This window comes from Seriola lalandi, unplaced genomic scaffold (assembly GCF_002814215.2).
Source record: "Seriola lalandi dorsalis isolate HSWRI2012SDOR001 ecotype SW California unplaced genomic scaffold, Sedor1 jcf7180002054945, whole genome shotgun sequence".
NCBI classification, from domain to species: domain Eukaryota; kingdom Metazoa; phylum Chordata; class Actinopteri; order Carangiformes; family Carangidae; genus Seriola; species Seriola lalandi.
Window position 1 is genome coordinate 1399254 of NW_019525496.1, and position 10824 is coordinate 1410077.

The 10824-nt window shown below is 41.7% G+C and overlaps 1 protein-coding gene across 1 annotated transcript in view; it reads right to left on the minus strand.

Annotated features, from left to right (window-relative positions):
- Positions 1–10512, minus strand: part of LOC111644892 (putative E3 ubiquitin-protein ligase HECTD4) — a 36864-nt gene extending 26352 nt beyond the window's left edge. Inside the window, 13 exon segments of the mRNA XM_023393856.2 lie at positions 80–222; positions 313–548; positions 639–779; positions 893–1006; positions 1251–1412; positions 1514–1706; positions 1817–1987; positions 2341–2479; positions 3368–3476; positions 4007–4134; positions 4220–4309; positions 5917–6470; positions 10332–10512. Of these exon segments, the coding sequence (XP_023249624.1) occupies positions 80–222; positions 313–548; positions 639–779; positions 893–1006; positions 1251–1412; positions 1514–1706; positions 1817–1987; positions 2341–2479; positions 3368–3476; positions 4007–4134; positions 4220–4309; positions 5917–6470; positions 10332–10478 (2327 nt within the window). The 5' untranslated portion in view covers positions 10479–10512.
- Positions 10513–10824: the final 312 nt, after the last annotated feature.

Genomic DNA, 10824 nt, shown 5'->3' on the forward strand with positions numbered 1-10824 from the left:
TACACAAAACAACATTCTAACTGTTACTCCTGATTTATATGTATAGCATACTGTGCTGTATACCGTATTCATGACTTACCTGATGGCCAGGCACACCTCTCTCTGAATCTCTGTTCCTATCTGGTCAACCGGAGCCATAAGTAGCTGCCACAGGAGTAGCCCAGAACGGCGTACACTCTCCTTGTTCTGCTCCGACTGAGGATTGAAAAACCTAAACACCACCTAGAGGGGAAAGATCATCAATAAACTAAAGAACAAAGAAAATAGCTGAGACATTTTCTGAACTGCCCCAAGCTGCACCTGGAAACTAACCTGGAACACCACCAAGATGCAGCGGATGATACAGGTATCACCATTGACCATGGCCTTCTCCATAATGTCACAGATGCTGCTGAAGTGACGCGCCTCAATGGGGTGTTGTTTACCCAGCAGGGCGCCCAGGGGCAAGCTGTTGCTGCTTGCTGCCAGCAGGTTGAGCTGGTGGATACACATAGCACCTACATGATGAAGCAGCTGGTTGATCACCTCGCCAGTGGCCACAGTTTCCTCTGTGAAGGGACAGGTTTTGCAGATGATCAAATTTCTGACTTAACCTCATAAAGAAATCAACCTGAGGTTTCAGTGCAGTATGTGTCTACCTTTGGGTTCTTTGATGACATGGCTGACACCGAGCCTATGGCACACATGATGAAAGGCTTGGTTCCCAGGGTTGCACCACTGATCTATGTAATCACTGGAACAGGTCCAGATCAAGTTGTTCAGTGCATCATAACATGCTCCTGTGAAGTCAAAGTTCACATAATCAAATGTCGATTACATTGGCCACGCACTGTGTGACTATCTTCTGCAAGTTCAAAATATACCAGTGCAATGTGACAAAAGTTGAGCTCACCAAGCCCTGCCACCTGGGCTCCCCTGCCTAGAGAACTGCCAGGAGCATCAATGAGGTCTGCGCGGCTGCTGAACTGACCATCAGCCAGGTTAAAGACCAGGCTGGAGGCTAAAACTGATCATAAGACAAGACAAGAAAGACAACAAAAATGTTTGTTATTGTCTATATTTAAGAGTGATGTTTTCAAATGTAATGTAATATAGGTGTAATTATCATTCATCCTTAGGCCTTCAAGTCTCAACCAAACGTAAAACCTAAACATGACATTTTTGGACTTTTCCAAAGAAAATAACTGTCAGACATTATGACAAAAAAGTAAACAGAGTGAGGATTTAGCACTGTATGTGTGTGCTCTTACTTTTGAGAGACGACAGGCTGCTGGTACCTCCAAATAAGGAGCGTGTGGCAGAGCTCCCGGATACACCAGGAGGTGAGACCAGCATCACTAGATAGGTTCCACACACATACATTGGGGTCTTTCTCAGAGTCTTAAGAGGGAGTCCACAGCTAGTGTTGACAGCTTCAAAAGAGTCAAACAGAAAAGTGTCACCAGTGAGATATAGAAAATCACATATATGATCCATAGGATTTGCACATTAAAGCATTTTGCTGATGAATTACCAGACTGTTCCTCTTTGACTGTGTTGGTAATTGCAGAGCCTGTGAGAGCAGCCAATGTGGCAGAATGGGAGGCCCGGAAGCGTGACATTCGACTCAAGAGAAGTTCATTCAAGCACTTGGAAGATTCGCCTTCCTTGCGAGTAAGAATAACCCTCTCCTGCAAGATGTCTGCGACGCACAATCCTGTCTGTGTCTGCACCATGGACAGGGGAGAGAAAAACATCAAATATGGAAAACAGACATAAGCATACTAAATACAGCTGAATCTATTGTGTATCGCAGGGGATATTCTGTAGTACTCACAGACAAGTGAAAGACATCCATGAAAACAGAGTGGCCTTTCTGCGTCTTCTCGTTGAGACTGGCTGGGGACCAGACCCAGTATAGGTAGGTTCCGTCTGAGCAGAGGTGCAGCGTGGTCATGCTGCTGCCCACAGGGAAGTGATGGGCTGGCATGGGCACAATCTGGCACACCTGAAAATGACACAGTGAACATTAATCCTGGCTATGGCCGTGCACATTAACTGAATTTTTAAGAGCTGGTTGGATAATTCTGAATTCATGTATGTATCATCACAATTCCCCCCTAACTCTTCACCTTTTGTTTCTTTATTGAATCCTCATTGGAAAGACATGCTGCCCAAACGTGAGCATGGTTTGTATGACTAAGTCACTTTTATTATGCTATTATGCAACAATAAATCTGAACTGAAATGACAAATATAACTATAATTTTATGCAGGATGTGGAAAGATTCACGATGCCAAATACACTCAATGGTACAACATCAAATAAAAACAATAGTGGAATAATAATAACAACAGTACCTGGAGGGTGAAGGGGTCAATGACCTGGCACAGCTGATGAGGCTTGGCATCAAAGGAGGAGGGACGGTGGAGGAGGCGACCGCTGCTGAACACCACCCAGCCGGGCTCCAACTCTTCATTTCGACAGTACACGAAACCCCTACACAAACACAGAGCATTCATTTCACTGGATTAATTGAATGCTTTATTTTTCTGCTTGACATAATTTGTCAAAGACCCATGTGAGACACCAGAGGTTGATGTAAAATATGCCAGTATTTAAACAAATAATTATCTCCAAACAGAAAAAACAGCAATATGTATACATTATCTACATGGTGATAATCTGCTGATGCATTATGTCAACAGTTCTCTGCAGTATTTAAAATACTTTCAACAGACTTAAACATCTTGTTTACCCAACTGAATGCTGACTATGACAATATATTGACAGTGTGTCCTCTAAGAAAAGCTGTGGTGAACTACTTCAAATCTATTATAGTTTAGAAATCTAGTCCATTGCCTGCCATGACTATGGCTGATTGTGCTAGTTCCTACAGGTTATTTACGGTGGTTCTCACTGTATTAGAATTCATTTTCCCTACAGAGATGTTTTGTGACTTTTTCTCAGATGTAATCAACAAAACAGAGATACTTCTAGCATAAAAATCACAAGCCTAGATCTGACACATGTATCTTTGCCTCAAGCTATTCTGAAAGTGTGAAAATGAACTCTGAACTCTTTGAATTCTAAAAACAGTGTGGAAGGAAGCTGCTTGCAAATTGGGCAATTTGCTACCATAGCATGGAATTAAGATGCAGAGCACACATCACACCTCAATCAAAGACAGTTGGGGAGGATGTGACTGTGTCCTGCAGATATTGGTTTAAAAATGTCCAGGAAATAATGTAGCATATTTTTTGCCTTGGGATGGGTAAGTGATAAGGGATATTTTTAGTGTTTCACTCTCTCATTCTGTCTCTGTCTCTTGCTGTTCTCTGAATGCTGCAGACAAAGAAAGGCAGGCGGGAAAGAGTGTCACATTACCTCAGTGTCCCATGTAAACCAGAGCCCAGCTTGCTGAGTCCTCTCCCAGAGGAGTTAGTGGTATACAGATAGAGCCCGTCTGTGGCTAGACAGCGCCCCAGGTCAGTGTCTGCAAGACACATGCACCAAAATAAATAAATAAATAAATTCAGTTGGAGGTTAATGATAGACATATGATGGACAACTGAGATGAAAAGTAGGGGGAGGTATCAACAGAGGAGTGGATGAAACCAGGCAGAAGAATTAGGATGCTAAACAAGGTGGAGGAATCTCTTTGCTTTGTTTACTCTTTGGATATGCCTTCAGAGATCTGGGTAAAAAGACTCAATACTGATGTAGTATCAGATTATCTTAAAATATGAGCAAATATGCAACTTGCTTTACATGGATATACACCCTGATCAGTTTCCACCACACACAAGGTCAGCTGATCGATTGGTGGAGAATGAAACATCACTCTCCTCTCCTCTATCCCCTAAAACTCTCGCAGTCACAAATCCAGTCTTTAGTTTCATCTTAAGCCCAAATGTCTTCACAGTAAAATACAATAAATTTAGGCCAAATGAGCCTTACATGAGAGAATGTGCTCCATGTGCTCTGGAGGCTTATTACACAAACATTTTTAGGAGGATGTTGTACCTTTACTCTCTGCTCCTCCAGCAGAATTATCAGGTGTGGGTAGCATGTCCTCAAAACCCCAGGACACACTGTGTTTGCCCCCCAGAAGGCAGGATGGAGAGCCTGGGCCTCCTTCCAAGAGCAAAAGTCTGAAGCAGGAGAGATACAGAGCGGTTACAAGTTGGGAAACTCACTAATAATTACCTTTCAGATGAAGCAAAGTAATGCCCTCACCTGTACAGGACATCTGACACAGGGAGCTGGCCCAGATCGGTTTGCTTCTGCAGCAGGTGAACTGTGTGGATGAAGGTCTTCAGAGATCCCCTGGAAAATAGTTTGGCAGATTAGTCAGAGGGCCTCAGCATGAAACACATGTGAAAGCTCATTGTTAAGTATTTCTGGAACTGTGAGTGGAATAATACTCAGCTTGAATTATAGAGGCTATCCGATGTAATGTGATGGGAATTAAAATACTATTAAAATAATCTTTTTTGAATCTGAATAAAAGGATCTTTTCCATTAGAACACAAGCGATTATTCTACAATGCCACTCTCTGCAGGGTGTAATGAGCAACCTACTTAAGTTTGTGCAGTATTCATTTACTGCTTCTTTTCATCCAAGACTTAACTATCAAGTAATTCTATATTCTGGGAGACGATCAACGGAGGGCTACTTGAGTGCTATTCTGGTTCGTCTCTTTAGCTTTGGAAAACAGCCTGAACAGGACATCAAAACAAAAAGAAAGGATAGATAACAACATGGTGATATTGATTGCAATGCCTACAGTGATAACATCTTTTTACCATCAATCATATCAAATACTATCAAATGTGCATTTTGACAATTCTACTGCAAGACTGGGGCCAGCCAGAGAAACACTGCCATGTGCTATTCAGGGATGTATGTTTGCTTCAGTGTTTAAATGTTCCATAGGAAAAAATTTGTCATCCTTGTGTCAGTGCCCCCCTCTACACCTTACTATGTAAACATCCTATCAACAGCCAATATCAAAGCACATGGCAATACAGTCTCACATAGCAAATCTGCTAAACGACCCCACCAGAGGTGAGGGGGAGTAAAGCTGATAGCTCTTTAATTAGCCTCCACCATTGGTGAAAAGGCACCAGAGCTGGATAGTTCCCCACAACAAAGAGCTCTCTGCCTCAACAGAGGCTAAACAAAGAGTGGAGAGTTCTGGTTTTGACAAGTCAAGATCAGTTGTCACCAGCAGAAGCCAGAGTTCAGGCACAAAAAATCCAAGCACATTCTGCTCTTCTGTGGGCTAGGTGACGAATACAAGAAATATCAAAACAATTACATCAGACTTGTAAGTTTGACTTATTTTGCTATTGTTGGGTTTTTTTTTTTTTTTGCATGTAAGCCAAAGACAAGGAAAACATTGTCACCCCTTCCTATACATAGACACACTGTGTGTGAGGTCTGTCTCTCCTCAAGGGCCCTCTGCTGCTGCCCTATTTCACAAGCTGTGGCTGAAGCTACAACAGTTCAGACTACAGCAAACTCTGTCTGTTTATAATCACAAATTTAAGATGAGAATATGCAGGGCGGTAATAGTAAGGAATAGTGTAATCCAAACGAGACTGCTACAGTGTGTTATGGATGGTTTTGAGCCATAAGTCAGGCATGATCATTCATGTTGCATGCACAACGAAGAGAGAGAAGACATAAATTAATCAGTTTGTTTGTTATATGCTTATTTTGGCTGCAAGGAATAACCGACTTAATGATGTTTAGTGATGTAATCACATATCATTTGGACTGCTTTTACTTCTCAATGAGTTCCTGATACTTAAAAAGTAACAATGGGTCTTCAGTTAATGTCTGGCTACTATAATAACCCTTTATTGGTTCAGTACACTGCCTACAACAGCCAACAGAGGGACGATGAGGAAAGAATGTAAGGCCTCACCTAGCACAGGCAAGGGCCACGAGTGCAGCAGCAGCGTTTTCCCTCTGTCTGTGTGTGTGGAGAATCTGCATCTGAGCTTGCCCCTGTAGTTGGCCTGACTCCTGGGTACCATCTTCCAGCCAGGAGCAGAGCAGCCCTTCCAGGCCATTGAGGCAGTCAGCGGGCTCTTTGCTGAGGCTGAGCGGCTGGCAGTCCCGGAGGCAAGCCAGCAGTACCTCTGCTGTGACACCGCAGAGCGCCGGGTCACTGCGGGTCTGGGACTGCAAAAGGGGGAAGACCAGCAGCAAACCAACACGGGAGGTGAAGGGCGCCTGCTCGGGTTGCTGGAGCAGACCTTGTCTTTTGAGCAAGGCCAAGGTCTCCTCATCAGCCCCTCCAGTACCCTCTCGCTCCTGTTGCTCCTCCAGGGCCAGCTGCCGCTGCGCCCCCCAAAGGCCACGCAGAGCATTGAGCCGGTACTCCAGCAGGCGAGCATATGCATTGCTCTGATTCCCACAGACAGCACGCAGACGCTCGGCTAGCTCTACCGGGTTCTTTGTCTCAAATGTTAGAATCTGGAGTGACGGACAGGGGTGGAGGGTAAGAAAGAAAAGAGGAAAAGATAAAAAAATTACGTTAACAGGAGTTATAACTGTGACAATTTGTCTGCAGACAAATTTAATTTTGCATGTCAAAGGAAAAATATGAATTCAACTAAAGAAGAAGAGCAAAGTGGTAGAGAATTTAAATGACACTGACATGGATTTGAATTTAGGGTTGTGAGAGATATCTCTGTGTTCTACTTTACCTGAATCCAAAGTTTCAGCTGAGAATAATTTCACAGAACATTTGACTTTATCTGTAGTGTATGTGCTTAACCAGCATGATGATACAAAAAAAAAAAAAAAAAATGTTTAAACTAAGCAAAGGGTAAGATTGGTCTACCTTCAGAAGAGTCTAAAACAGCCAATTTGTGCACAAGGTGTATTACACTGTTGGCTAATATGCAGCTAAGATTTTATTTTACAAACAAGCAAATCATTTAACAGGCCTGTGATTTATCAGTAGAGCTTAGAGTGTTTCTTCAGTCTAACTATGAATCATTTTCACAGTATTAACCCTTGTGTCTACAGTTCTGTGGACTATGAAATAATGGTCAGAGATAGCATATTTGGGATAGCTTATCACAAGTGAAACAATGTGCCTCATGTGCACTTAGGCAGTATTTCAGATATTGATTACACTCTGTGGCCCACAGACCATGGGCTAGAAAAAAAATCCATTATACCATTTAGCAGGCACAATTTGTATTGATTCAATTTCAGAAACGCTACTAATGTTACAGTAACACTCTTTAACTGGATGCTGGGCCTTCTCCACCTTGCTCTGCAAAACACTGCTGCAAGTGGATAAAAATAGTCAGCATCACAACACCTACGAAAACGGCACTGAATGACCCAGTCAGTCTTAACGCTGGACACAGAGATGTAGAATATCAGAATATAACCTGGAATAAGAAGACAGACTGAGGACTAACAACAAATGGTGCAAGGATTTTTTTTTTTTTGGGGGGGGGGCTATGTTTTGGTATGAGCTACTACCTGCCAGACGCTGGAGGGTTGACACCAACAGACACGGCTGCTTTACTTCTATTTGCACCTCCCCATTTCTAAAAAGCTTTAATTAAAATGCGGATAATGTAACCATACTTTACATTCAATACTATATGCCCCAAATTCATGATATATACAAAAGTTGCAGAATTTGATTATATAAAATGTCTGTTTGTCACAACAATGTTGTGCACCTTGTTTTAGGTCACTGTGGTTGGCGCTGTTACAATTCTTAAAAGGGTTCCAGGGCAAAGATTAGTGTAAGAGCATAAAACAGCCTTCAATTCACACATGCTGCTAAACTACACAGTGGTGCGCTTAACAATATCTTGTGCACTTCCCCAAGTTAAAAGACCAGCTGTCAGTTATTGTGCCTTCACCAGCATGTCCACAGTGTTTCTTCTTGTTCTAATGCAGCTTAAACAAAAAACACAATTTCAGAAGCTGTGTCTGGTCACTGCAGCTTTGCTGTTGAGCTTAACAAACTGACAAAACAAAGGGAGAGGGTTCAAGTTCAAACCTGCTCATTCACATTCATTAATGAACTAATGGTTTGTCATCTGTCAGAGCTGCCGATAGAACATATGTACTTACATCAGCCATAATAAACAGCATGTGGCTGATGGCTGAACAGTAAAGGAGCCATCTGCAGCTGCTGTTTTTCTGGTACCAATATAATACTCGTAGCAAATATAATGTGGTATTGTGAAGAAAGGCAGCTAACAAACTGGTAATTTATAGGACCAGTTAGATAGTTGGTGGAGAGGTTAGAACAAATAAGGTTATGTTGTAGTACACAAAGCTGAATGCACCACACTGTACATTGTAAAAACTAAATCAAGCAGACAGTGTCTGTTGATGAGCACAAAAGCCTTACACCACTCTCAGCATAGCTCCTGTGTAAAAAAAAAAAAATTCTCCACTATGAAATATGGAACTGTGCCAACATGCCACTTCTCATCATATAGCTGAGGTTGACCACTGTTATAACACACTCTTAAACAAACCTATGTATTGGAATATTAGCACATTAACATTAATTAATGAATTTTAAGCTGAACCCCAATTTATTTTGAACGTTTTTATTTAGTTTGCTATATGTGGACCAAATAAAAATGTTTTTGAAATATGGTGCACATTTATGTCTGTGCATCTAAGCGTAATATTTGCAAGCTTCCGCTTTTGTTAAAATTCAACAGATGCAAAAACTTTTTATTAACAAATTAAGTGTTTTTTTTCCTATAAAATGTCATCAGGTAAAAATCCTGAAATGGGAACAACTGATTGCAGCTGTGAACTCATATAAAGTTATAGTTAAATACATGAGACTCAATTCACAGCAAGTTGGATTAGCTATACATGATATTTCATAAAAATTGGTTAAAATGTCAATGTTAATAGCAACAATTAGATAAAGGCACTACCAATATTATGGCTAAATTAGTTAACGTAGTTAAACATCACTGTGAGTCACAGTCCAACATTCATCGTCATCTACCACCGACCAGACATTAGACACCAGCTCATGAACATGTGACATAAGTACTGCGACAAATTAACTCTACAGACTAATGGATACCACTGGCTTTATTTTTATTTTATTTTTACACGGCAGCGCAAGGAAATATAGAGGATGTTAATATAAATTGATAGCTTGAAGTTTCTATCAGCATTAGTGTAAAGTATCCACAACTTAACTATTTAGATACTTCCGGGTTCGAGATGTTGCCTTCAAAATAAAAGGCCTGTATCCCAGACAAAAAACATTAAATGCACATTATGTACATTAAACCTGAACACTGAAGTTAAAATAACCTCTGTCACGCACAAAACTTTAATTTGGGCTCGCAAAGTCTAAATTAGGGGCTTCTTGATAAATATAACAGTAAATATGGGAAAATGGCTGGCTATACAACTATTTTAAGATACTGTATACGTGACCCCATACACGCCATGTACAGTTTATACCTAGTGTTATACACTCAGCAGCACTAGATAAAACGTTGCTTTTTTGAGTTTAGAGAAGAAAATACAGGTCATGAGAGATGGCAGCTATTAGCTGAGTGTTCTACATTTGACAATGATTGTAAAACATTTGACATTAAGTGGTGTCCCTGCAGTTCCACAGCTCATAAACCACAGGAGCCAAGTCATCTTCAGTTATCACTCATCTGTGGATTAATAGCTACACAAGCCTTTATTTAGTTACACAAAATACTGGTCTCCACACTTCTACTTGAGCACCCAAAGGAATGTTTACAGTTTGATGCAATTTGAGGAGTCGCCTGCATGGAGAAACTGCTGCCCTGGCACTGCTAATAAAGTTGAAGGAGTGCAACTTGACACCTGAGGTAGAGGGATAGCATGCAAGTGTATGCGCCACCTCATATTCGAATCGAGTTATTTGAATACTATAATTAATTTAAAATTACACATAGCATCACTTGAACGTGCCATTAACTGAAACAGTGTTTGACCATATAAACTTTTAGACATTTAACATTACACAATTCTGCGTTTGTCATTCTATTGTAGCCGATTGAGTGGCATGATTTATTTTGACTTCTATTTTGAAGGAAGTGCCCGGATATGAGGTGACCGTTAATTGAAATTGTTGGTCAATAACAAGCAGGGCAGGAAACTTGCAAACGTTAGCGCTACCGTTATCACTGAGGGTGTGTTACAGCAGACAGTGAAAACATATTTTTACATTAAAAGACAAAAAAAGACATCATGATCATAGTAATGTGCGTGTGTTTCTGTATATAAACCTTTGTGTGTATGTGTGTGAGTGTGTGTGTGTCCGAGATGGTTTTCACCCACCTCCTGCTCGGTGTCCCCCTGCTCCGACACTCCAATTTCACTGGGCAGTTCGGCCAGATCTGTGACCCGAATGAGTCCGTCGTGGAGGAAAATTGTTTCCTCCTTCACCGAAAGCCACTGGGACGAATCCACAGCCCCGGAGCCCATCGCTCTCTCCTCCGACAGTGATGCCAAAGGGGTCGAACATTAAAAATTCAGTGACAGATTGACAGAAACGCCCTAGCTAGCCTGCTAGCGAGCTACAATAACATAACAGCCGTTACCGTCTCCGTGTTATCTGATGATGGTGTTTGACGGGGCAGACTGTAGTGCTAGGGAGCGAGCTAAAAAACGGCAGCCGAGCAGTGAGCAGGCAGCAGCGGCAGCTCCTCTTCACATAACATCCGTGCTCGTGTCGTGCTAACAGCGGCTGCTAGCTGTCTGTCTGGCTCGGTTAGCTGGAAGCGGAGCTAACTTACAGTACGGTATCGTTATAACGTTACCGAGCAGAGTG